A 25,716-nucleotide genomic window follows, 5' to 3' on the forward strand; every position below is an offset into this window, starting at 1 on the left:
ATGCAAATTACTAGTAAAACGGAAACTTTACTAGCGCAACTGATTTCAACAACTTACCTAAGTTCGAGGACACATCGGAGCGGATCAAAGATTCAAAGATCTCGTAAGAAGATTAATACGGAACATTGATATTCCGGGTATGCTCATTATAGACTAGTGGCCCTTGGCATTAGGGTTCGCGAAACAATGAAAGAGTGGAGGTCGTGACACTGATTTCCGGAAGTACTGCAGGAGCTCTCCGGTCTAAAGAATAATGTTTTCTGCTCTTTATTAAGGTAATGGTTCCAAGCCAATCATCGGTTCGAGTTGGTTACACATACATGGTATGACGCGGTAAACGTACGAAAATAGCGTTAGTGAGCTGGGAATCCAATGGATGTGGATAGATTGCATTGGTAAATAAGCCTGTATACCTCTAAAATTACGCTCACATACGATAGATAGCCATGGATCTAATTCCGAGATATCCAACCGTATGGGTCATGGAAATCACTACCGAGAGCTGATAAGTTGCTACTTGTACGAGAAACGATTTTTGGAGAGATACATTACAAGGGGTCTACGAGTCTCGGCGTATTAAATTCTGTATGTAAAATAAGCCAACATTACAATCATGCCTGGCTGCAGGAATATACCTGTAACAGTAAACAGACATCGTCACAGGCAGAGTTGGAAAGACGCAGGATTCACCTACCGTAAAGTTGCCTGTAATGTACTAATTCGTGTTGTCAGATTTTCCTCAATATATATAAGACCACAAATTCAGATTCAAGAGAGCAAGTACCATTCCGACCAGATCAGGTCTAACTGACAATCTAGTTGGTTTGTCACTGCAAAGATCATCATGGGGAAATTCTCACACGTCTTGATGCGTGAGTAGTTCTTCTATGTCTACATAAGAGTTGCACTAATGAGCATAGCCTGGCGCCGTGGGGCTAAATACGAAAGCCGTGGGAAGCGGATTACTCAAAATGATCCTCCCGAAAGAATCCCTGCTAGAGGAGCCACACAAAAGTGTTCCCAGAACTTTCAACTGGTTCTCCGCCCTAAAGAAAAGCCGTCAGACATAGATCAGAAGATTTTCAAACCAGATGGGACACTGAGGCCTGGATGGAGGGTAGAAATTGAAAGGGTTCCGACCAAGCGTGGCTGGGAGTATGTCTATGTCCATTTAAAGACAGGAGGGTCGTACGCGGATGTTGATTTGCTTCGACGTCGCGGCGATTGGAGGGAATTCAACGAGGAAATGAAACAGAAGGCGTTGGCTAGCAAATTTACGCCATGCTACGGAGGCGGAGGCGGGTTTCCATGGTGAACAAGTAGGTACTATATATGTACAGCATTATAAACTGCAGAGACTTTAGTGAATAGCACCTAAATCAACAAAGCAAGTAAGGGCAGATCTTGACTTCCTCACCCATCCATATGTGGCCGAGCGAGTAGTAGTAATCCCCAGAACCACGATGAGATGCCTGCCCATCACTAGATAGATGCAAAGCTGGTTCAAGGCTGCACCAGAACGGGTACAGGGTAGATCAGCTGTTTACAAATAGCCACCGCGGAAAGGCATGCGGAATGGATGGAGCTTGAGCAAATGACTGGACGATTCCAAAAATGGATGGCGTGCAACTCTTAGAGAGTTGACCTGGAGCAAAGATATTGGCATCACCCACGTGTGACCAACCTCGTTGGTGAAACAAATGTGCACTGCCCAAGGGACGCCACAACGCTGCTCCGTGGTAGTAGGTAATGCTCAATCAATCTTCGCATAAATGCGCGGTTCTCAGTCTGGTTTGATTCTGTTCCAAGTTACCTCACTAACAAACTGTCAACGATAGTTGCTGGGCAGTATCCGTGTCTTCGTTCTAATCCCATATTTTTGCTTTTGTATTCCACTCAAGGTCTCAGTATTCAACACTGGCTATGCTCCTCATTGCGGCAAATTTGGGCACAGTCACAGACATATCTTCATTCGCTCGAACATCGCAGGCCTTTTATCATCAGCTCATTGATTTCCTCTACAAAATTAGTCAGGAGAATGGCGAACGACAGCCGCTTCTATGGGCCTGTTCTGAAGGGGAGGAACGGACTCTGGAGCTTGCAATCCGAAACCTCAAAAAGGGCAGGATCAATATTGATGTATACGGGAAAGCCCTTGCTCAGGCAAGTGCGAATGTGCATTCGAAGATAGTTTCGACTGTTCTCCAAAAAGTCAAAACCGTTCTCCTCTGTGATGACTGGGTGGATGCGGCCCTCTGAGAGGCAGCGAGACACAGTCACCAGCGTGTTGTCCAGCTCTTAGCTGAGGAAGGCGCAGATATTGACGTATGTGATCTTGACGGCACTCCTCTCATACATGCTGTTGCTGGTGGACATGGAGATGTGGTTGAACTTTTGCTCAAGAACGGAGCAAGTGTTCACCGCACAAATAAAATCGGGCGGACCACTCTTCATGCAGCTGCTAGCAAAGGCGACGTCAAGTCAGTCGAAGCTCTGATTAAGCATGGAGCTAAAGTCGACGAGGAAGATGGATACGGCCGTACAGCTCTGTTTCTGGCCGTATTCGGTCATAAGGATGTGGTTGAATATCTGTTGAACAAAGGAGCAAAGGCCCACCGCAAATATTGTTGCGATGACACTGCACTCTAATTGGCCGAGGAGTGGAAGACTGAAAACGTCGCTAACTAAATGGCTGGACAGCTGATATAATGTGCCTCCGCGGACGGTAAAGCAAATGGCGTGTTGTTGTTGAGGGCTTGGACAGCCTGACAGTTTCCGAAGAGAATAGTCACCCTGGCGAGATTGGTAGTGTTCGCTTAAGTGCCACTGCCGCCGCTGGCGTTTGATAGTCGTTCCTACTTCGACATCGGCCTCCGGGGGTTCTCAGTTATCTAATTTAAGGCACAGTACTCGATCACCCTAGGAATCCATCATAGTACACTCGTCAACAGGCATCATTGGCCAACAAAGTAAGGCAGCCAATTCTAAATTGAAGCCGAGATTGTCTTGAGACATCTCTCCGCTCGTCAAAAAGGCGCCTTGTTTATATCCAAAGACCAGGCGCGTGCACGAGCCATTTGCTCCCTTCTCCACCCAGGCTGGAATGATATAGTCCCCGCCCTGGTTGTAGATTTTGGACAAAGGCCATTGGTGCAGGCTCGTGCTTTGGCACCCGTCTTCTCAAAGCACGGCCTTGTGTACCACTCGTTCTACTGCTTTGGTCATACAAGGCTCTATCGTATGGATGGGGGCCAATACCCTGTTATCTTCATAGAAGGGTACTGGGGAAATCTCCCATAGTCTCGATCCAACACAGGACGCCTCCCAGTCCATGGTCCTGGTCGAGTCGGCCGCCATCATGGAGTACTTACTCGATCATTTCAGCGGACCCAACACATGCCTCGTTCCCGAGCGCTATCAGCCCGGTCGCGAGGGCCAGCTGGGCGGCGAGACCGAGTCCTGGATGCGCTGTCGATACTACATGCACTATGCAGAGGGGAGTTTCATCGATCCAGGTGCAGCTGATCATGAATGGGATTTTGTTCCAGCACTATTCCATCATATATATGCTGATGAAGCCAGCAATGAAAATGTCCCCGACCCCTTCTTTATCAAACCCATCACTGGGTTCATCACCGGCAAAGTGAGCGTCGAGTTCCTCGAGCAAGAGCTGCGCACCCATTTCCGCTTCCTCGAGGACCGTCTGGCGTCTGCGCCCGAGGAGAGGCCGTTTCTGTGCGGTTCGCAGCTGACCGCGGCGGATATCCAGATGAGCATCCCGGTTATTGCGGCGCTCAATCTGTCTATCATTGCTCGAAAGGAGTATCCGCGGCTGGATGGGGCGATTCAGAACTCGCAGGGTTACCGACGAGCTGTAGAGAAGGTGGAGAAAATTGAAGGGAAGCCTATTGTGCCGATCTAGTTGTCATATAATGTAGCCTTGAGAGTTAATGCAAGATTAGTTACAGGCAAGAATGGATATGTTTGATAGATGAAGCCACGACTGGGATGATCCGGGAGAGCCACATGGCAGAGGCAGCCATTTGTCACTGGGGCAGTAATGGATGAGAAATACATTGTACGCTGACGTGCCTTCTTCTGGAATAGTCCATGCATGAGAGTGTAGCCCGCGTCAATGGAAGTCTACAGATGCGAAAGACCATATGAAAGTCAAATAGAAGCATCTGTTGAGCCAGGATTACCAGAGGAAGAACCAGAATGAACTATGGTATTGTCGTCGTCAGAGTCTCCGTCACGGTAGCCGTCATAGTATATACCGAGCTCGTCATCGTCGCCACCGGACAATTAACCAGCGGCTTAATACTCGTCAGCCACCCAGCCAGCATATCTGGATTACACCCCATGGGCGGTCCCGTCTTAATATAACACGGCAAAATGTCAGACCATCACACCTGACCGTCCCACCATCTCCTGGGCTGGGCGCGGCGGCATTCGTATATATACAGTTCGTATACTTTGTCGATAGCACATCCAGGATCGAGAAGAACGTGACGCTCTGCGGAATATCTGACCATGTCTTCGGTCGCGGCGAAGCAGCCCCGTACTCCGTCGAGAATTTCCTTTCGCAGATATTGCGCGTCTCCGAGACGCTGTAGAAGTCGAGGTCGTAGTCGCTGACTGGGAAGTTGCGATACCCTAATTGCCAGGCGGCTGCCATTCCTACCACGCCTAGGCTCGCAGCGTATGTGGTAGTTAGTGTCTCTGTCTCGATCACCACCTTTGTGATTGTCGTAACGGTGCCACTGCCGCCGCCACCGCCGCCGGCGGATGTTGGACCGGGGCCGCTAGTGATTGGTCCGGAGGTGGAGCCAAAGTGCACAGAGCTGTAGATTGAGGAGCCTGCAGCCCAGTCAGCGGCTACGTCGCTGGCCGTGTAACCCGCATCGGACCAGGTCTCGACGGTGCATACCAGGATGGGTGGTAGGGTATAGGTGCTGACTATTGAAGTGCCGGTTGTGTCGCAGCCCATGATGTCTAGAGAGTTAGCCAGGAAAAGCACGAGAACTTGAGGGGTTGAAGGGAAGGATAAGGTACCTCTGCACGTTGATGAGCACGAACTAGTGGAGGATGCTGTGATACATGCCGTGCTGCAGGAGCTATAGGTTGCAGTTGAGCATTCAGACATAGAGCTTGATGGATTATCATTGGGGTCATCATCATCCGGTGTATCGTTCGGGTCATTCGGGAAGTCATTTGGAGCTGTTCTAGTTAGAAAGCGCAATCAGGGATAAAGAGGATGATGCATACAGTCCAAACCCCCCACAGTCCGTCCAGCAAGGTTTACACACGTGAAAGACTCTGTTAAGGAGTCCACCAAGGCCCTTATGACACCCGCCGCCACAGATCTTGCGGTCAGTGCATTTCGGCTTGGCCGCTTGGGTGGGCCTCTGTGATGCGTCACATGAGGGTAATCAAGGTCATGGCTCCCAGTCGTCTTTGACCCTCCGCCAGTCGTGGTAGTTGACGTTGACGTTGACGTCGGGCTCGGAGTCGAGCTCGGCGGCTCCGGTGTCCACGGGGGTGGATAGAAAGGCACGACAGTCCCGGGGTAGGTAGTGGAATTACGTACCAGAGGCGACCAGGTAATGTTGAAGGCACCCTGAATGATGCTCGGAATTGGTATGATGACTGAAGACGTCACGTTAGGTTCAATGGCAACGTCCCAGAACGAAACCACAGGGGTCACGACATCCGGAATCGCGAGTGGTCATCGTAGTGCTCATAATGTACGTGGTCGTGGTGGTAGTATTCCCCAGGTAAACGTAGGCTGTGGGCACCTCATAGCCAACACGAATGTCAGTTACCAGAGTCGGATACACAAACGTTGTTGGAGTTGGCAGCGTTGTGGGAGGCAATATGTAGGTGCACGGCGGGTAGCAGGAGATATTCCTGCCATCGTCTGGTTCACTCCATATAACGGGATCAATATAAACCGCTCCCGAGTCATCGCCGTCAGATCCAATGTCTCCACCACCGGTTGACAGGGACAGCCACGCCGCAATCTCGCTGGTGAATCCATTCCGCGTTGTGGCGTTGAATAGTAATGCGGGCAGACCTCCCTCAGGCGACACGATCTCCACGTTGCCTTTGGTGAAGATGTTGTATATCCACAGTCCCTTTGCATAATTGGTCTGGATGAGGGACTGCTGGCAGTGCTCGTCGGATACGCAGCTCTCGTCGTAGCCCTGGAAGAAGGAATAGAATCCCGCCGAGTAGATGAAGACATCGGTTGAATTGAGGACTCATAGCGCCCACGCGCCCCGACAGAAGTCATCCGAGCAGTCCAGGTAAGTTGGATCTGAGGGAAAGTTATTCGCCGTGTAGGGCGAGAGGGCATTAGGCTTGGGCTGGTAGTACGGTGTCTCTGTCTGCATATGACCCATGTAGATATTTGCTGCATTCAAAAGCTGGTACTGGTACATTTGTGCATGCTCGCTGGCCGTGCCGTAGAGCCACGTTGGCCCCTGAGACTCGATAAGTATGCCCCGTCCAACGTAGACTGAGATATCGGTAGCGGCACGCCAGCAGGGCTTTCGGTGGCAAGCGCATTCAGAGGACTGTCTAAGTCATGGTCTGCCACCCACGCCCAAACATTTTCAAAGTAGCCTGACGCATCGCTGGTAATGTGCATCAACATCGAGGCACCCATGCACTTTTTGTTCACCGCGTCCCCTCCGATGGGACAATTGGCAAGACCCAGATTGCTGCCGTTGGCGCCACCGACGCGGAAGCAACTGTCCCACATAGCGGCTATAGAATGTCAGAACGCGGTGCACGTGGAATGAACCGGGGGGAAGGGCCAGAACTCACCGCTGCCTTGGTTACTCCCGTGGACATTCCATTCCATCAGGGCTGCACCGGCCGTGGCTCCCTTGACGGTGAAGAGCATATCCGTAATCTCTACCACTCCCTGGTCCCCCTTCTGACCCACCCGGACCACGACGTTGGGTTTACTCTCGTCCTCGAATGCGGATCCAGTCCCCATAATCTGACTCCAACCGGAGCCAATAATCTTGCTCCCGACGGGAATATGGACGGTGCTTTCGACCAAGTATACCCCAGCGGGAAAGAAAATGACAGATGCCCGGTAGCTTGATAGGAGTTCACTAATGGCCATGGCCTGGTCTCCTGTGCCGTCGTTCGAAAACCCATGATCGGTGGCCACGACAGGAGTCTCGCCCACATACTGCGGCTTTGGCTTGCGGAAAAAGGCGCCGGAGCCGTCCACCAACAGAGATGGTTTGATTGGCGCGGGATTAATAAACCCATTTGATTTACCTGCGGAACCATCGGGCAGAAACCGATACCCACTGACCCAGGAGTTGAAGTAGAGCGCGCCGGTTGAGCCAGGCAGGATAGTCTCTCCGCCGGAGATGAGGACAACGGATGCCGGGTTCTCGATGAGCAAATTATCAAGGACAATGTTCGGCTGCTCATCTGCCGTGTGGGCAATGGTGATGGCATACGGGACCCCATTGAAGTGGGAATCCACCACCGCGATGGAGCCCGTTCCCTGATTGCCCACCCCCGAATACTCGGTAGCGTCGATAGCGATATAGCATGACAGAACGTAGATGTTCTTCCAAGTGAAGCCCCAATTCCAGATGGACTTGATGGCCGTCAGACAGGAAGTGAACTGGAGGTTGATGGCGGTAAACTGCTGACTACCAGCGAGGAAACCTATATTTCTAGCAGTCATTCATTCTCCGATTAGCCAAGGTCTACTGACCAATCGCAGTGAGTGTAAGCAAAGACTTACCCGCCTGTAAAGGTCAGATCGGACACCATCCCACCACTGCCATTCTCCATGTAGATACCCACGGCTGTCGCCGAATGGTCTGCCGTGGAGACGGCCATTCGAAATAGCAGTTGGTGATGGACGTCGCCTGGCCAACCTGCCAATGGACGCCCGCTGGACATATGTCTGATCCTTGTCGGTGTTGGTCCAGTTCATTCCGGTCATATCAAAGACGAAATTGCGGATCGGCCGGTAGAAATTACTCTGATTGATATACTATTCAGCCCCATTGCCGCCGGGGATGTAAAAGTCCGTATCGACCAGCGCAATGCCGGTGAAATTCTTCGCGCCCTTAATTACAGGCTTGAGGGTGGGATTGCCCACGAATTGCGTGTAATAGTACTGTACGATGGGCGTGCTGATGGGGTATGTCCCAGCAGGAAAGTATACCACGGCACCTAGCGCGGAGGTCGAGCCACACTTCTCCCCACAGCGCAGGGTCGAATGGTCCGACGAGCTGAACGCTGCCACGGCCTGGCTAATGGCCGCTGTGTTGTCCGTGACCCCGTCTCCGACGGCGCCAAAGTCCTTGACGTTACGAAAGAATTGGTACCCGGCGGAGGCGAAGGGCATCGATCCCGCCCTCCCTAGACTTGACAGCCAGTAGTCGTCACTACTGACTTTTGCAGCAAGAATCAGCCCGTGCCTCTCGCCATTCACCGTTGAATTCACTGGTCCAAGCACAGGGCCCGTCATGGAGCCATGATCTGGCGTGCTACCGAAGAAGTTGTTGACATTGTCTTTCATGTAGCTTGGCGCCGGCTGTATATGTCAGCCATTGTTTTGCTCCGCTAGAGAGAGGGTATCGACTGACCTGAGGAGATCCAGGCGGCAGTGCAGGCGTATCTCCCACTAACACCGGTGGAGCGAGCACATCAATTGTGCCCAGCAGTCTTGTACCGATGTAGGGCTGAACCATGTCCCGCTGGACAGGTGGATGGTGGAAACGGCCGCGCTCATGGGCGTAGTGAGAGTGATCATGGGCATAGGCAAGGCCTAGCCACAGCAGTCTGAGACACTTGATTAGCATAGTCGTTCAATTTCTCAACTATGACTGCTCTTCTGGCAAGCCCGGGAAGTGAGACATTAAATGAAAAAAAAAAAAAACAGAAGGGGGGGCTCCGCAATCATTCTGAGCTCGTAGGACCGGGTTGCCTCTCGATGGCTAAATTGGATAATGAGAAAGGCTAACCCTCCTAGACCAGGTATGCTTAGCGCTGTGCTATCTCCAGTACCTTGCAGCAGTCAGGAAGCTAGTGAGCAGGGTCCTATTCGCGCAAGCTAAGCCAAGAAGGCTTGTCCAGGGGTCTATATAGCGTCGGACTATTGAAGGCCTGAAATTGCGAGGTTGCATTCGCGTATTTTCCATGTGCCAAGATACAGTCGTCTGATCATCTAGATGCGCCATATTAGTGTTTTACAAGGATATCGGCAAGAGAAAGCAGTTATATAGAACTCTGCAAGCTAAAAGCAAGGAGGAAAGACCGTCCGTTCCAATTGAATTCTTATCTCAAGCAGAAGAGATTGACTCTTTGTCGGGTGCATGCAATGATCCTCCCACGGCTAGTACTTTCGCCAGCACTGCTGCTCGCCATCATAGCAATCATCAATGGCCATGGCCAGCTGGCCTGGGCTGCTAGAAGAGAGCTGGGAGACATGTTTCGCTACTCAGTTGACCCGAATGCACACGGGGGCCACTGCAGCGCCTATGGCGAGGCTAAGCTGAACGCCCTCTTCGACGATGCATATGTGTTAGCGGGTACTGCAATCCAAGCAACGCTCGATCTTGAGGATGCAACCGCGAAAACGACAGACGAAGCGACACGCCTGATAAACACGCTGTTCTTCCGGCCATCAGAGGAGGATCTGGCAATTATCCAAAGCAAGTGGCCACACCACATTCATGGGGAAGACATAGAAACTAACTGTCCTGGACAGACAGAATGCACGGAGTGAGGAATTGGATGGAGGTCGGTGGCCGAACCAATAATGGACAGAACAGACGTCGTCCCTTTCTCTTCTGCGGGGACAAGTGGAGGCTTCGCGAGACCATGAGCACCCAGATGAAAGACGCCAGCGGCAACCCCATGTTCAAGGAGAACGGCGAGCCATATCTCATCAAGGATAGCAGGGAAATAAGGAATCGTCGCAAGGAAGCCGCACAGGAGTGGAATAAAGACCCCAAGTTTATTTACCCGGTACCTGTCCTGCTCGGAGCAACATTGTTAATTGCTGATGGAGAGATAGCACTGGAGTGAGGCCCTTATGGCTTACGTCTTCGATAAAAAATACGCTGAAGATCCCACGCTCGGTCCTTGTACGAATGTCGACGGCGTCGTCGCTTTTACCTTCAATGAAGGGTCTTTCGGCGCCATCACACTTTGCATTGATCATAAGTACTTCAAAGCTGGACGATTACGGTCCGTCGAAGCCTCAGCACTCCCAAGCAAATTATTCGAAAATAACCAACCACCTTCCAACAAAGATGAAGTCCAATCTATCTCTAAAGTGGTTCCGGCCGGACGGATTGCATATCACGAATTATTTCATCTGTATTGGGGCTCAGAGATGGATGGTGTTGAGGAATACGACTCCCAGCGGATGGCTGGAAATAAGCTCCGAAAAAACGGCAAGAGGTTCACAAAGTCCAAAGCCATGAAGAATCCAGAGACCTACGCTCTGGCTGCGTATGTACTACTTCTCTTCTTCCCTTGCGATTGTGGTTGTATGCACTAACAATATTGTATGCATGGCAGGGTCGCCTATGATTATACTCTGCATGTCACCCATACTACAAAGAAGGGGACATACCCAGTCGAGTTCTACACAGGGTTCTGTACGTATGAGATGTGAAAATACCTGGACAGCTGTATCCGGATAGGTAAAAGGTGGAGGTACTCCTTGGAGGAAGTCACGTGTACTGAGTTAAATGGTAGACTGGTTCGAATGCATCATATGCTCGATTGACCGACTAAAATCATTCGTAATCATCATCTATATACCGTAAGTTCTGCTTCTATCCTCTTGACTCAGAAAGGTATACCATCGTCGGTAGTACTCGACTGGATCGTCAAGGGCCTGGTGCGACCATAATCCTAGCTGCATCATCCGCTGCTCCTCCCAGAATGCGAATCCATAACGAGCATAGGGGTGGAACTGCATATACTTGGCCGGTCCGGCTGGAGGATCCCCACTCATACTGCGCCAGAATTGGATACCGAGCGGTTCTCGATCAAGGTCTTCCCACTCCGGACCCCGCAGGGACTGGGACCCATAATCACGAACCGGTCGAGGCGCATAGGGGAGCGGCCGGCCCCGGTTATAAAATTCATCTGGAGGAGACAGGGTGGGGTCTCTATATATGCAGATATTTACGCCTCTTCTAGGGCCATCCCAGCTTGTGTCAGAGCCCGAGTCTGAGCTTGATTCTTCGTCTTCTGTGTCTTCCTGGAAGTCCTCAGCGGTGCTCCATTCATTGTCGTCAGACGATACGTCCTCGGAGTCTGTTCCGTAGAAAAATCGAGCTGGTCGCCTAGGTGGCTGTATGGCTTCACCTGTCAAGTCCGGACGAGACTGAGACGGAGACTCGCGGCTGTGTTCAAGACTGTGTTCAGGACTTGATCCCGCCCTGAGATCATGGCTAGGGTCTTGGGCTGCCTCTGGGCTAGACTCATCGTCCCCTCTTTGCTGAGGGTGCCCTGATTGTTTTAGGGGGAACATGACAGCTAAATCATGGTCACAGTCTTCAAACGTCCGACCCTGGGTAATAGCTTTTGATGAAGGAGGAGGCTCGCAGACCCAGTCAAACTCTACCCAATCAAACTCACTGGGCATGCTCGGCAGTGAAAAGGAATCTCGAGCCGGACTCTCGGAGAGGTCAAAGGACCTTTCAACCGGTGAGATCTCAGCAATGAGACCCAAAGCTGCAAACCCCTGTAAGAGCGGAGCATTGTAATGATAATGATCATGGAGATCGCTCCGGGCCAGTCGTTCTAGCTGATCTATGGATCATCCCAGTGACCCCTTTGCACCTTCAATCTTGAGTTGATTCCAGAATAGTAGGCGCCAAAATGCAAGAACAGTCCTTTGCTCTTCTGTCCATGTGGGAAGCCCAAAGCCTGGGGGATACTGTCGTTGGCCTAATGGACCCTCAAGACATCGCTGGATCATTCGTTCGATGCATAGATGTGCCAGGACATGGATATAGTGGGAGAGATAGACAAACTTGCGCAGCTGTGCCGACGATGCTATAATCCTATTTGCTGGTCGGATGCTACTGCTCATGAAATAACGGAGGACGTCGCTATATTTTTCCCATTGAGAAAAGGTGCCGATGTGCATGGTGAGGATTCCCTGCATAACGATCCGAGTCTGGACAGGCACAACTAAGAGCATAACGCCAGAAACAATGTCACAGGCTCCATCATTAAACACAGATAACATCATTTTCGATGTGCGCATGAGACTCCACACCGAGGAAAAATCGGCACACTGCTGAAAGATGGTGACTAAAATCTCGCTGGGCAGTTGGGACAGCCGATCAAGGCCTGGGCCATGCGACTGCCGAGACATTCCCATTGATCAACAGTTGTCTGGTAAAACAGAGTAGATGAGCAGCTGAAAAGGTTTGATCGTATGAGGTTTTAAGATTGGTGTATGAGTCACTCCAAGGCGCCAACCACACGTGACATTCATTCACAAGAGCCACAGAGTCTACTGCAAATATTCTCCCCTGCGAATGCAATATCTGCGGATTAAATTTGCAATCCACGATACGAGTTTCTCACATGATGCTCCGATTGCTGCCAAGAGGTTATCAAACAGAAGGCGGCCGGGTGTGCAAGCCCTCGAATGGTATGTTCTTCGTGGCCAACTCAACTGTCAAAGGCACGAGATGAGATGGGTGGGAAATATCCCTGTCTTTGGTTACATTGGGACGTGAGAGAGGCCATGCCAGCGTAGGGGTCCAGAAGACTCACTGTACGATTTAGTGAGAAAATGTGGATCGACTAGGGTTCACAGCCTCACAATCACTTCATCTCGGAACCAGCGGCAATCATCGCTGCGCCGATGGGCTTCAGATTTCAAATCTTTTCAAGACGGGTGATTTGGAAGTCAACAATTAACTAGTATTGTAGTCCATTTAGTGCTAATACTGATGGTCAGTCTGGCGGTGCCGATGACAAGACCGTCCATCTAGACGGCGCTATCCTTGTAGACCTGCCTATTCATAATGAAAGTGTCTGCAGGGTTCTTCCTAAGTACGGACTTACTGGTTTTGCTCCTATAAGCCATGAGGATCCAGTGGTTCTCTCACAAAGCGGTGATAAAAATTAGAAGACAAGCAGATTACTGCTTATAAGAATATCTTAGGGGGATACTTGTTATCTTCATGAAGAATGCTGTCTCCTTAGCCCTGTGGCCATAGTCTAGGTTACTGAGAGGCTAGCTGGAAATAAGAACCAACTGCCGGTCCTTTGTCTGAATTTATCTAGAGGTGGGAAGTCTCCCCTGTTCCTTACTATGTATACTTATTCTCCAGGCAATATAAACTTGCTGTCCAAATTATGAAAGCCACCCTCAGGAGATTATCCAATCTAGACCTTAGAGATGTACTTAAAGAAGCAGTCCCTCTAGAAGACCAAATAAACTCTCTAGAATTAGTTTAAGTTAACCTTGCTATTAAGCCCAGTGATATCTTAAGGGTTTGTATTAGACAAGCATAGCGACATGTCAACACACGAAAATAACTACTATAGATTTCAAGGAACACCTGAATATAAGGGCTTGTTGACGGTGGCATGGTGTAGAGCTCCTCAACTGATCCAGACGAAAGAAGAAGACAAAGAAAGACACTTATGATCCATGTCAGGAAGGAGTAAGATGAGGACCCCAGAATCTCCTGAATGCTTCTCATTTAATTATGTCTGGCTCATGAGAGCGCCTAGCAGTAATTTGCGGAGGGATCAGCTTGTGTATAAACAACCCTTAAAATATGATAGCTTGTCAGGGAGATGCATTCCCACGTTCTCCATTGTTGCGCTCAGATTTTAGGATTGCTGTAATAGGATACTAAACTCTATCCTCCATCAGGGAGGGCACTGTAACACAGTCATATCCACCAATGGTATTTGCCAGGCCTGATCACTGCCGGTTTTCAGAGTCTCCGCATTTTCCGGGAGATTCACTATAGAATGGCATGCCAGCCTCAATTCTTGAGTGTTAGAGGCCCTGGTAATGCTGACTTTTATACCTTGATGCCATGTTTATATTTATTTCCACAATTGGATTTCAACATTATCACCCAATTATCAGGACTGTGATTTTCCTTGTCGACACTGGTTGTGTTCTCTGTACCTTTATTGATCAGCGGTTAGCGTTATTTTTGGAAGCTACTGGGCATGATGATTTCGTCTGGTCTAACTCTTTTCTCAGCCATCAAGGGGGCTACAACCGCTTAAGTACTCAACGACTAGGTTATTCTCTCATATGTGAATTTTTTCCCTTACAGATAGTTGATGCATGGGAAGTTAAGGGCTAACTCCTCCTAATTCAGAATAAAGTCTGGATGTTTACTGTGAATGATCCATTCTATCCTTGCTCTGAGAATGATAAATGCATGCTGTCTTAGCTTTACTTGCTACATAAAGGCAAAAAAGGGGGCCTAGGATAACAGTGAATATATTGACTAATCTGAAGAAATTTAACACAAGTATCTGATCTCTTGCCTGTGGAATGCATGAGAATGCTAGGCATGATACAGAGAGTAACCTAGATCTTAAGTAAAATATACTAAGAAATAATAGTATCAAAGCGCTGTACATTCTTCACTATTTATTATAGGTGATGAATTAGTGCAGTAGCATAGTTATATTTTAGGTTAAGCTTACACAGACTCTCTACACTCTGCAGATAAAGCTTTCTAAACTAGGGATACTCTTTGATATCTTAATACTTTCTTCCACTGATTTCCGCCCACCACCTCTCATTCATACAGTACTAAGCGTCGATCAGCAAATGTGCCAGAACCCTTAACACATTTGGCCGAGGAAATCTGACTGCTGTAGAGTAAATAGGAATGTGGAAATAATACGGCCAATTCACACCACAGGCCATCCACTAGAGAAGTCAATCACGTTCCATCCAAAGAGCTTTTGGCCGTCTGCATAGCCGATCCTGGTGTCCACATAGTGGTAATACAGAACAGGTCCAAGAGTAGGATCTGTGAAGACGCCCCTGAGGATAATCAGTATTTATAGCAAGTTTATCAGGCTGGCAGGGAGAGGCTTATTTAGGGAAGACATACTGTCCACCAGGTCCGTAGACAGTTCCATGGCTTTCAAGAACAACCGTCCCACCACCATTAGTGCAAGCAACACCATTTTTATCAATCTAGATTCCAATCAGTTTCTGCAACCTCCAATGTAGTCTATGCCCGCTTACGAAGTTCCCTGTCGCTGAGGTCGAACGGCAAACTTTAATCTTATACTCTTGTCCTGAAGCTGGCCTGGACTTGTCATAGCCACAGCAGATGCCAGCAGAGTAAAAGAGATAGTAATACCCACCGTGCTTGTACATGAATGCTCCTTCAACGGCATGGGTTCCTGAAGGATTATAGGCGATGTTGTGTGCTGAGGAGGAAATGGTGGTTGCGGCTGAGCCCATTGGTGCCTGGTAAATATCATGCCAGAAAGAACCAAAGTTCATGTAATATTTTCCTCCATCATTAAAGAGATTGCCATCAATTGCATTGTATGGCTTCGAGGAGCTGGACCGGATACCAATAGAGCCATGGTCGGTCCATGAATTCAGACCCATGCTGGTAGATGTCGCAAGACCAATAGCTGAGTTCTGTGATTTGAAAGTTGATACTGAATAGTAGAGATGATAGACTCCATTAATAAGAGAGACGTCTGGTGCCTACATAGCTTCAGTCAACCTTGGATTCTGAAAGTATACCAACTGACCCTTAGCGGCCAGGAGGACAGCTATCACAGAAGGAAGCTGCAGGAAGTGGCCAAAAAAGAATATCAAAGTCATCCATGCAAGACTAGAGAAGAGCGGATATAATAAGTTCTGGATCAATTGCAGATGACTTACCCAAAGATCGTTATTCCCAGGCAGGTCGATTGACGATCCCCTCGGCAAAACGGACCCTAGCACAGTCCATGGGCCCTTAATAGAAGATGCAAATGCATAAGAGACCTTGTTTCCAGTAGAAAACCGGAAGTACTTTCCATCAGACTCTCTGCGGATAAGGCTTGGATCATGGACATTGCAAGCTCCAGAGCATATTCCAGGGTTCGCATAGCCTTCTGCTAGAGCTACCAGGCAAGACGTTATCACCAGAAAACTTGAGGAATGCATGTTTGTGAAGAATAGTCTTGCGTCGATTGTGTAATCCGCCCAGCAAGGGCACGATGAGGTGGACAGCAGCATTATATATATATTCGATTCGCCTGAACTATTTATCAGGCTTCATCGCGCCCGCTAGGCACAAAAATGTAATTCTACATTCACGATAGTGGAAAGGATTACCCATATTAGACACAATAAGCCAGTCACGGATTGTCTCACATAGGTAGCTGAAACGAATCAACAACTGGTGGGTTTCACCATTGTCCGGTTCCGTGGTAGAAATAGTTTGGCCGGAATCCTCGTAGCCACTAAACAAGTCCGTCACTGCCGTCCATAACCCCATTCGTCGTCTACTCCGGAGTACACATGCACATTGAAGTTCAGAGTTAGGCCTAAGGACGCAGCTTTTGCCTTGCTCAGCTTAGCGATCCCCCGGAATAACTCTTGAAGGAGTAGGTAAATTGCTAGGATCATAGTGAAGGCACGAGACCCAACTGCTGTGCCTTACTGTCTCGTAATTCGCTTACTCTCCTTATCTGAAATGTGGAAAACGCTCCAAAGTAACCTCTAGCATGTCATGCTCGCTCTTCGCTTAGCGGAGCTCTCAACGAAATATACCCAGTGGTGGAAAAGAAAGGGGTGGCAAAATATTCTTGTGCCAACGCTAAGGCAAATACCCAGCATAGGCAGGTGATACCAGGGTAAAATCACTGGAACAACTTAGTGGCTAGGTTGCACCTAGCTCAATGATTTGTTTGACAGTTCACAGGGACTAGGACAGTGGCCAATTTTAGCATTGTCGACCGGATATTTAAGTTTTTGCGGTATGCAGCAGAACACTATTGGTGGACTCCACACCAGGGCAATCCCGCTAAGTACTGTTTGTAAAGTGCAGATCCGTCCGTATCAAAGCCTGCCCGAATCCAAAGGTGATCAATATATTTCTCGGCCCGTGCAACCTTAATAACAATGAGTTTCCAGAATGGCGAACCAAGCCGCCTGAGGGGCTCTTTATCGTTTCTGTACTTTCCGGTACCTTCAGATGAGTCTGCGTCAAAAGAAGAGCAGTTGACTGCATGACAAGACGTAATAGACACTACCTCTACGTGACTAAATAGACCGATGAAACGTCCGGTAAGTCCGGGGGAGGAGGCCTAGCATACCACTTGTAGGCTCGCAACACATGTCCGCTGTATCTGTGGAAAATCGTCGACGTGAATTAACTGACCCATGCCACGGTTGCGGCTCAGTAAGACTAAGCTTAGTATTAGGGTTCGCGCAACGCACGACCAAGCCATCTCAATCAAAACCGGCATCTCAACGGTAAAGTCTACGGATATAAGTAGAGCCCATGGAATAGCTGCTGGATTGAGCGATTTCAGGCTCACCACTGTGTCAAAATTCCGCACCACAGTACTAAGAAACCTATGCAACTTCCCTGGGGAGAGGGAATTACGGATGGATATACTCAAGGGAAAACGATAACTCATACGACAGCAGCACTGGCAGATGGCAGACTACGCAATGTTTCACACAACCTGCCCTGTGCAGGATCAAACTTGCAACATTCCATCAGACCCAAGTAATTCCAGAGCCTTGCGGCTAACAAAAGCAACCGTGACTCAAGATTGTTTAGGAAGGATATTTAAACTTGCCGGCTTCAATGGCTGTTACCACGTCACTCCGGGGGTGGATGTTGGGTGCAATCTGAAAGCTGTCGGCTATAGACGTCCGCAAGAGCAAAGCCATCAAATTCCCAAAGATGATCATCCCGGCTTTATCCAGGTGCGTATAATCCTTGGGTGTAAGATTATACTTTGCTGCATTTTTTGCGCCGATGCTGTTCAGATATTTGGTTGATGCTCCATTCAGATCCACATATTCGCAGCCTGTAGCCTTTGCGGCAGCCTTGGTGGCAGCTACAACGTTTGCCAGCGAGGGAACCACATGGCCTGAATCGTCGAAGCTTCGGCCGCTCAGAGAAGTCACCAGGATCTTGGGTATATGTTAATGAAATTCTTTCATCCAAGCGCAGACTCGCGACTTACTGGGGTACCCCCTGCCGACCGGACATCGGCTACCATTTTCTCCAGATTTGCCGTAAATTGGGAGATGGAGACACCAGACGTTGACTTCTGGTCATTGTGCCCGAACTAGGTATCATATCCATGTTTATGTAAGTCCTTAGATGTATGGTCACGGAATCTGGTCATTTACCTGGATTGTGACGTAGGGATGGTAGTTCGACTTATTTTTCTTGACAGCGTTGAGAACCTTGGCCCAGTATCCACGGGCCACGAAGGAGGCCGTTGTAGCACCGCTGTGGGCGAAATTGGTGCCAATAGTCCCGTCAGACAACGCGGCTAAGAAGCCATCCCCCCAGCCTGGGAATCATGCCAATGCCGTCAGCCAACATCATCCTCTGAAACAAATTAAGGCCACTCGCCTCCATTCATTGCTGTAGTTGAGTCTCCAGCAAGAAAGATTGCAGGTTTAGATGCCGTGAATCGCTCTACTGGAGTAGCAAGAGTAGAGCATGGGAGAAAATACAGCACTGACTGCAGTGCGCAACAGATAGTCAAGAATTTCATGATTATAGTCATACGACGAATACTATGTTGCAATGCTTAAACACCGTGGTTCTCTGGCACGATGATGGTCTTTATATAGGTTTCCATACTCATCAAAATGAAACAATATAACAGTCGACTTTCGTTCGGCCATTGGTACTGCCATGTATCCGGGTTAACTTTTAAACGGGGACTGCAGCAATATGCTTCTGCAGAGTTATGCCCATGTGATGTATGGCTATATGTTGCCTTCTAACGCTGCTAAGTCCACTTGATGGCCTCTCATGCCGAAGTAACTGGTAATTTTCTGAGACATCGGTACTTCGTCAATATTAGGCAGACCTATTGCGTCAGTGGTGGAAATTTTGCTTAGGTCGGCGAGACTTTCTCATTAGGCGTTTTGCTATCACCGCTTGCTCCACATTACCCCGTATTCCACATGATCCCCCATTCGTCCGTACCAATGGAATTGCATTTGGATAGTATCTAGACTAGCCCGAAGCGGTAATCTAAGACAGCCAAGTGCTGCAAAGGACAAGAGCTGCATCCTTAGCCCCAACTCTGTTGTACCCTTGCACTAACTCGAAGTCTCCCCGGTGGACGGAAAGCTTGAACCCGTAGCTTGCGCTAATGGTTTGATGTAAACTGTGATTGACTCCGGTGGTTTCGTTAGCATGGGACTCGGAGCTCTCCTGTAATAGCTAAGGAGGTGTTTTAAATAGATGGCTGCCTGCTCTGATAGATAGAAGTCTTACTTATTACAAAGATTAGCAGCAAGATATTGGCCAGGAGCCAATACACCAATTACATGATCCCTGTATAACGTGTAATATAAAAATAACAAAAACCACCGAGGTCAACCACAGTGCTCTGTAGAGACTAGTTAGTAGCGACGTGATCAGTTGCTGCAGCTATACGAATACGAAACAACTTTACCCAATCTCTTGATGACCTGCTGGGCTGACTGTCCAACGACCACTCTCTTATAGTTCCTTGCAAGCCAGTTTGTGGAGTTCAGACCCGCCCCTCACGCAGTTGATACGATCAGTGCTCCGTCCAGTTGCATTCAGCTCGACTGCATCGCCGGCTCGGAACTCCGTATAACCTTGATCGCACGGAATAAAAAGTATCCAGCAAATTGAGGATAGGGCTGGAATGAAACTGATGAGGGGAAAGGGCCGCTGCTTCGGGGTAGTGTATTCACCGCACTCAGTAGTAGAGTTGCCCATGGATGAAACATCCTGATGGGGATTACTATAATAGATACTGCTCGCTCATTCATATAAGCGAGGCTAAATCCCTTTCCTGCCTTTGATAGAGCATAGTTTTGCGCTCATTTCCGATCCGTTTTTCCTCCTTGATATTCTTTGGCTCTTCAGCAAGTGCTCCTAGCACAAAACAATTCAAGTTGGCAATGTTGCTTTGTAAACTGCTTTTCGTACTCAACGCTTCGTTGCTTGCAGCTGCGGCAACATCCTGGATCGTTCCGGGCGCCGTATGGAAGGACACCGAGGGCCAGAAGATTGATGCGCACGGCGGCGGCATTTTCCAACAGGGAAATACATTCTACTGGGTCGGTCAAAGTGCTAGAACGGGTACTCACTCCAAGCATGATCATTTCTCTGGCAGCAGCGGGAATCCTAGCTGATATTTACCACCCGCAGGTGAAACACCCTACATGTACTCATCCACCGACCTCCTCAACTGGGTTCCGCACGGTGCGCAGGCTCGAATCCAAGGCATGTGGCGTCCAAAGATTGCCAGACCTAATGGGAAATACTGGGTACACATTTCCTTCTAATTTCTTTCCTGGGCCGGCCTCTCCGGTAATAACTATTGACTGTTTCCAGATATACGGACAGGTGAACCGGCTTGTTCAACCTCTGGAGTCGTCAACATTGGTTGGGGGTTATCAGGCCCACGGCTCTGGAGAGCATCTTCCACCTAAGGGGTACACATACTCGGACACTGGCATGTTCCAGGATCCCAATGATGGTACGCGGTCGTCTGGAGCTAAACCTACGAATTGATCTTGACCCGGCTTAGGGACATGGTACCTCTTAACGAGTGCAGACCATAACAACCTTCAGATTAACCGTATCAACTCGGATGGGACAGTTGGGAATCGAGTGAACGTGCTGGGTTCGTACCATCGTTCTATTTGTCAATATTATGCTGCTTGATTGACTAACCTTTGTGGCACTCAGCGGCCGGAGCATACGAGGCTCCAGGCATGTTCTATGCCGGAGGCATCTACTTTCTAATTGTCTCTGGCAAAACCGGTTGGAGGGGCAACCCGAATCAGATGTTCTACAGCGAGAGTATTTCAGGGTCCTGGCATGGGCCCCATCCCATCGCTCCTGGCTCCAGTAATACATACGGCGCGCAGAACACATTTGAGCTTGTCATCAAAGGAACAAAGGAGACGACTTATATCTACATGGGTGACCTTTGGGACTCCAAGGGGGGAACTAGCTCCAACTACCTCTGGCTGCCGATGTCGGTTGATGCACGGTTAGTGCTCTGCGTTCAAAATTACTTGAGGTATAGTATGCTAAGTAAACCTGTAAATCAGTGCCAAGACCGTGACTTTGGATTATCACTCCATGTGGGCTGTGGACGTGAACACTGGGGAGGTCTCCTTTCCCAAGTCTAAAAAGCGATATGAAGCTGAGGATGCTATTCTTTCCGGCCGTGCCGGTGAGTTGTTCTGCTTCGAGAACGTCTATTGCCCTTCCTTCTAACTTGTATGGTAGCCGTTACTGCGTGTGGTCATTGCCTGACCAAACGGTCCGTCCACAGAAGTATGTATAGAACCCTCCCTGCAGTAACAGACAGGAACAGTTAACAAAGCCTCCTCTTCAGTTGATCATGACAGCGAGGTTGTGTTTGAGAATGTTACAGGAACCGGGGAGCCTGAATGGGTGTCCTTCCATTACACTGTGAATAACCCTACTTGTACGCCCTCCCGCTTAAACCTCTTAATGCGTCTACGTACTGACATGCCGGGTGTTCTCTGTTAGCGGGTGATGCACATATATATGTGAATGACGAACCAGTTGCATTGAACCTATCAGGGCTGAATTCTCGGGCCGGGTATCATCAGACTGTCCCGGTCCAACTCACCCTCAAGCCTGGCGATACTAATATCATCAGGTTTGCCGCTATTGGCACCTCTGGTAGGGCAATGCATTTCAAAACTCAGTCCAATTGGGAAAGCTAACCTTAACTATAGATTTCGAAGTCTTCTTGGACGGAATAGAGCTGCATTGGTAGCTCTTTGGAGGAGTACAATAGCAACGCTGTACTTGTTGTCAGGCCCAAGTTGCGTCTTGGTTAGGTACAGTGAAGTATATCGTTCCAGCGCCGGACATCAGTTGCCAGGAATGCCTCACTACAGTTCAACCTGCAGGATGTGCTTGTACAATGATAAGGCTCGTCTACATAATTGCTTATATTGACCACAGTGAGCCATGTATAGACATATATCCAGGTACAGTACTCAGCAGCATCATGTCAGCGTTGCAAGCCATCAGAAACCCTACTGCAAGTCAGAGCAGTGTATCATTTGTACCATCCTTGGCGTAGTTAAAGAAACAAAAGCAAGGGGCTCCCACTCCGGCTCTAATGGATTCCCGGACACTGTAGTGGCGAAGGCAAAGATGCAGACAGATCGTTTGCGAAGGAAAAGGAGCATACAGGAAAACGAAATCTTCGATCTATAGACATAGGAACGGAAGCCTTCCAAAAACAGCAGTCACGTTCGCCGAATTGACGGTTCTCTTCCCTTGATACTTGAAGGCATGCATCCGGGAAATCGGCCCTATTCCCTCACTCGACTACGACCGGTCACTCTTGGCTTGTTATACATTGAAACCTTTATCAATTCCGAGAAGACGATAAATGTAGTAGTGGTGCGAAGGAAGCGGTAGTCCATGCCTTGGTAGGCTCTCTGGAACTTGAGAGTCTACGACAAGAGCTGCGCAAGAAGATCGGAAGTGACTTTACCTGTATCCGTGTGTGCTAGGTCGGCAGTAATAAGAAAGGTAGATGAAGTTAATCTGCCCAAGGCAGCGCCGTGTTGGGCTTCGCAGAAGTATCTCAGATGTAGAGACCGCGCGCCAGCGAGACTTCAGAATATAGTCGGTCACTGTACTTAGCGACCAAGTGACTGTTGTGTATCCTTGGGGAGAGGACGGTAAATAGGCCCTTCCAGACAGCAACCATCACAGATCGTCAAAGTCTTGTTACGGTTTCATTAACTCGCCAGTCTTTAGTGGAAATCGGCCCAGGCCAGGTAAAAAGGTTTGTCAGACCACGGTGGGTGGAATGCGATTGACTCTTGCCGTTCTGACCCAACCATTTAACTTGATATTTGGAAAGGACGTTTATCGTTACTGTTCCCTAAGTTTCTTCACTCGCGGTGTCGTCGGAGGATTGAGGAGTATGTCGGTTGTAGTCCGCGAGGAAGTATGGACAACACCTACATATAATGATCTGGTCCGTGGTAATCTGCGGCACAATGAACGAAAGTAATTGGTAAACGAGCGGGCCATGTAGGCCAGCGGGCCACCTTATATAGTAGTCTTAAAAAGGGCCCTTTACTATGGAATACAGAGGTGGCCCGCTGGCCTACATGGCCCGCTCGTTTACCGATTACGTTACCATAATTACATCAAATGACTAATCAAGATAAGTTAGTTATGCGTAGCTAACTAACTAATTTGTTGAATATCACGGTGGTCGTGTCGAGCATCATGGTGGCTGAACCTTGCAGCAGGGATGGGGATGGATATATATATTGGGCATCCGACCCCTGTAAAAGATAACTCCTCAAATCAACCAACAACACCATAATATGACATGACACCCACAGCATACTGTCGTCACCCTTAGGGTACACTTCAAACTCTCAACCTGCAAAGTACTAGTAGTGATAATAAAGGCTTTCGCATCTCTAAAGTGCCAAGTTCTTCGGCGACAATGAAATAGGTTGTTGATCTTCTTGTTAGAGACCAGTCTCTATCCCCTGTAGCTTTACTGTAAGTTTCAAATTTCAACAAAATTTACATTTCTTAGAAAAACTTACATATACAATGGGCTCCATCCAACTCCTTGCTTGACGCAGAAATTGGGGCAGTGAGCCATCATTGGCTCTCAGCCGTATGGAGTCTCGGTCATGGGGATCAGAGAGTTCCGGTAAGAAGTCACGCATGTCTGAATCATATATGCCCTCAATCAGGAGTCTTCCAAAGACGGCAGCTCCGTTGTTAACAGATGGCGAAAGAAATCTACCGAATGCTGCAATACTAGGCTCCGGAGCGTCAGGAGTTTGGTCCTGTTCTGGGGGCTGGGGCACGATAAATTTGAAAATTTTGCCTCGATCTCCTCAATATTTTGGCCCAGCTTATGAAAGTCCAGAAGATCAAAGTCTGACCAGCTTATAGTGATACTTCTTAAGGCCAGTGCCTCTCCATCATTCGCCCTTGTACCAGGAGAGACGTCTTATTACTGCTCCAAATTCACTCCCACCAAAACGAGTTAGGACTGTTCGAGTAGGAGATTAAATGCTCTGCAAACACAACCTAGGATTAATTTCCTGTCACAGCTAGACCTAGGCAAAACCCAACCCGGAACACCCCCCCTGAGCCCAAGCCCAGCCCAGAACCCAACTGGGCTACCCAGTTGGGCTACCTAGGTTGTTTTATTTTAGTATAATTTTCCCAATTAAGCCATGCCAAGACGCATAATTCTGCTGACTAACTTAAATAGAATACTGTTATTTACACCTATTCCAGTTACCTCTGTGATGTCGAATAATATAGTCCTTAAACATATGAAATTTGAAGTAATTCGGCTGTCTCTTAATAAATTGACACTGGTAATCATCTATTATCTAAGTCTTAAGATAATATTATCGCGTTGTGGTGGTTAATAAGCTACATATGTAAAGGTACTCTTAACGACTGTAGAAATATATTTAAACTACAGAGTACTGTCGGTGGTTATGTGGTGAGAGTATATTATTACATTGATTAGTACATTAGCCACCTGTACCTAGTTTCTTCCTTCTTTAGTGATCCCACTTCCTTCCTTCATGGCCTATTAGGATGGTTAGAGTACAGCTCCGGCTGGGATATTCTTATCATGGGCAAGAAAAGCTCGAACTTCAAAGAATATCAGAGGAAACTGGGTTTTCTGGATATCATGGGCCTGTTCCGGAACATGTTCCGGGTGATCTGTTGGGTAGCCCAGAAACCCAGTGTATCTAGATAGTACTATCCAATCATACCACCTCTTCTGTCTGTAAGAGGGTCAAAATATGATACATCAACAACTTCAATTTAGCTGGTAGCTGACCGATGCGCCCCCCATCTTTCATCTGAATATTTTTCTTCTAGACATGAAGATTTCTGTAAGTTAATTATTACTCACTTTACTCTCCCCCCTAGCATATATTTTACTATGTCTTAATTCTCGGACTCTTTCACTCCATCCTTATATGGATCTAATAATATTGACACCTTCACAAATATCCCACAAGACAGTCATACACCTAATCTTTCTCATAGCCAACAGAGCTTCAATTCAGACAACGATTATTCTACATTTCAAACTCCAGCACCACCACCACACCCCTCCCTCCAGCGCGTCGGGCCTGGTCGCAAGAAATCCTACGTGCTTTATACTATGATGTCAAAGACAGAATTTGTTGAATGGTGGCTTAGAACAGAGTATGGAGCAAAGAAGAGAATACGTTGGGATAGCAATAGGCGCTCGTCAAGCATGTGGGATAGCTTTGATCAAGTCGCTCAGGCCAGTGACGGCAAAGCAAAGCTTGTGCAAGAAATGTGGTGGTATTCTTGATCATCCCCATAATAATGAGCATGGCACATCAACTATGGCAAGGCATGTAAAAGGATCACAATGCCGTGGTATCTCTGCCAATCATACAAAGCAGAAAGGCAT

General features: G+C 48.4%; 5 protein-coding genes across 5 annotated transcripts; 3 read left to right on the plus strand and 2 right to left on the minus strand.

Moving 5' to 3' along the window:
- Positions 1 to 3,358: 3,358 nt before the first annotated feature.
- On the plus strand, positions 3,359 to 3,922 carry ALT_7470 (uncharacterized protein; the record flags this gene model as incomplete). The annotated part of the gene is made up of 1 exon (XM_033564078.2): positions 3,359 to 3,922. One exon carries the CDS (start codon positions 3,359 to 3,361, stop codon positions 3,920 to 3,922), a length of 564 nt encoding a protein of 187 aa, XP_033419969.2.
- Positions 3,923 to 9,367: 5,445 nt separating this feature from the next.
- Positions 9,368 to 10,672, plus strand: ALT_7471 (uncharacterized protein; the record flags this gene model as incomplete). Its single annotated transcript, XM_089600269.1, has 4 exons — positions 9,368 to 9,705; positions 9,762 to 10,017; positions 10,067 to 10,506; positions 10,576 to 10,672. 4 exons carry the CDS (start codon positions 9,368 to 9,370, stop codon positions 10,670 to 10,672), a joined length of 1,131 nt encoding a protein of 376 aa, XP_089455454.1.
- Positions 10,673 to 10,813: 141 nt separating this feature from the next.
- Positions 10,814 to 15,637, minus strand: ALT_7472 (putative arabinan endo-1,5-alpha-L-arabinosidase A; the record flags this gene model as incomplete). Its single annotated transcript, XM_089600270.1, has 5 exons — positions 10,814 to 11,752; positions 14,926 to 15,055; positions 15,126 to 15,211; positions 15,263 to 15,321; positions 15,385 to 15,637. The coding sequence occupies 5 exons, from the start codon at positions 15,635 to 15,637 to the stop codon at positions 10,814 to 10,816; spliced, it is 1,467 nt and encodes a 488-aa protein (XP_089455455.1).
- Positions 15,638 to 17,809: 2,172 nt separating this feature from the next.
- Positions 17,810 to 18,629, minus strand: ALT_7473 (uncharacterized protein; the record flags this gene model as incomplete). Its single annotated transcript, XM_033564084.2, has 4 exons — positions 17,810 to 18,172; positions 18,226 to 18,330; positions 18,395 to 18,561; positions 18,620 to 18,629. 4 exons carry the CDS (start codon positions 18,627 to 18,629, stop codon positions 17,810 to 17,812), a joined length of 645 nt encoding a protein of 214 aa, XP_033419975.2.
- A 1,532-nt stretch (positions 18,630 to 20,161) lies between these two features.
- On the plus strand, positions 20,162 to 22,023 carry ALT_7474 (uncharacterized protein; the record flags this gene model as incomplete). The annotated part of the gene is made up of 10 exons (XM_033564085.2): positions 20,162 to 20,342; positions 20,412 to 20,530; positions 20,598 to 20,742; positions 20,794 to 20,889; positions 20,955 to 21,261; positions 21,323 to 21,447; positions 21,504 to 21,551; positions 21,613 to 21,705; positions 21,771 to 21,926; positions 21,983 to 22,023. 10 exons carry the CDS (start codon positions 20,162 to 20,164, stop codon positions 22,021 to 22,023), a joined length of 1,311 nt encoding a protein of 436 aa, XP_033419976.2.
- Positions 22,024 to 25,716: the final 3,693 nt, after the last annotated feature.

Source organism: Aspergillus lentulus, assembly GCF_001445615.1.
Source record: "Aspergillus lentulus DNA, contig: Alt13, strain: IFM 54703, whole genome shotgun sequence".
Classification (NCBI taxonomy): Eukaryota; Fungi; Ascomycota; class Eurotiomycetes; order Eurotiales; family Aspergillaceae; genus Aspergillus; species Aspergillus lentulus.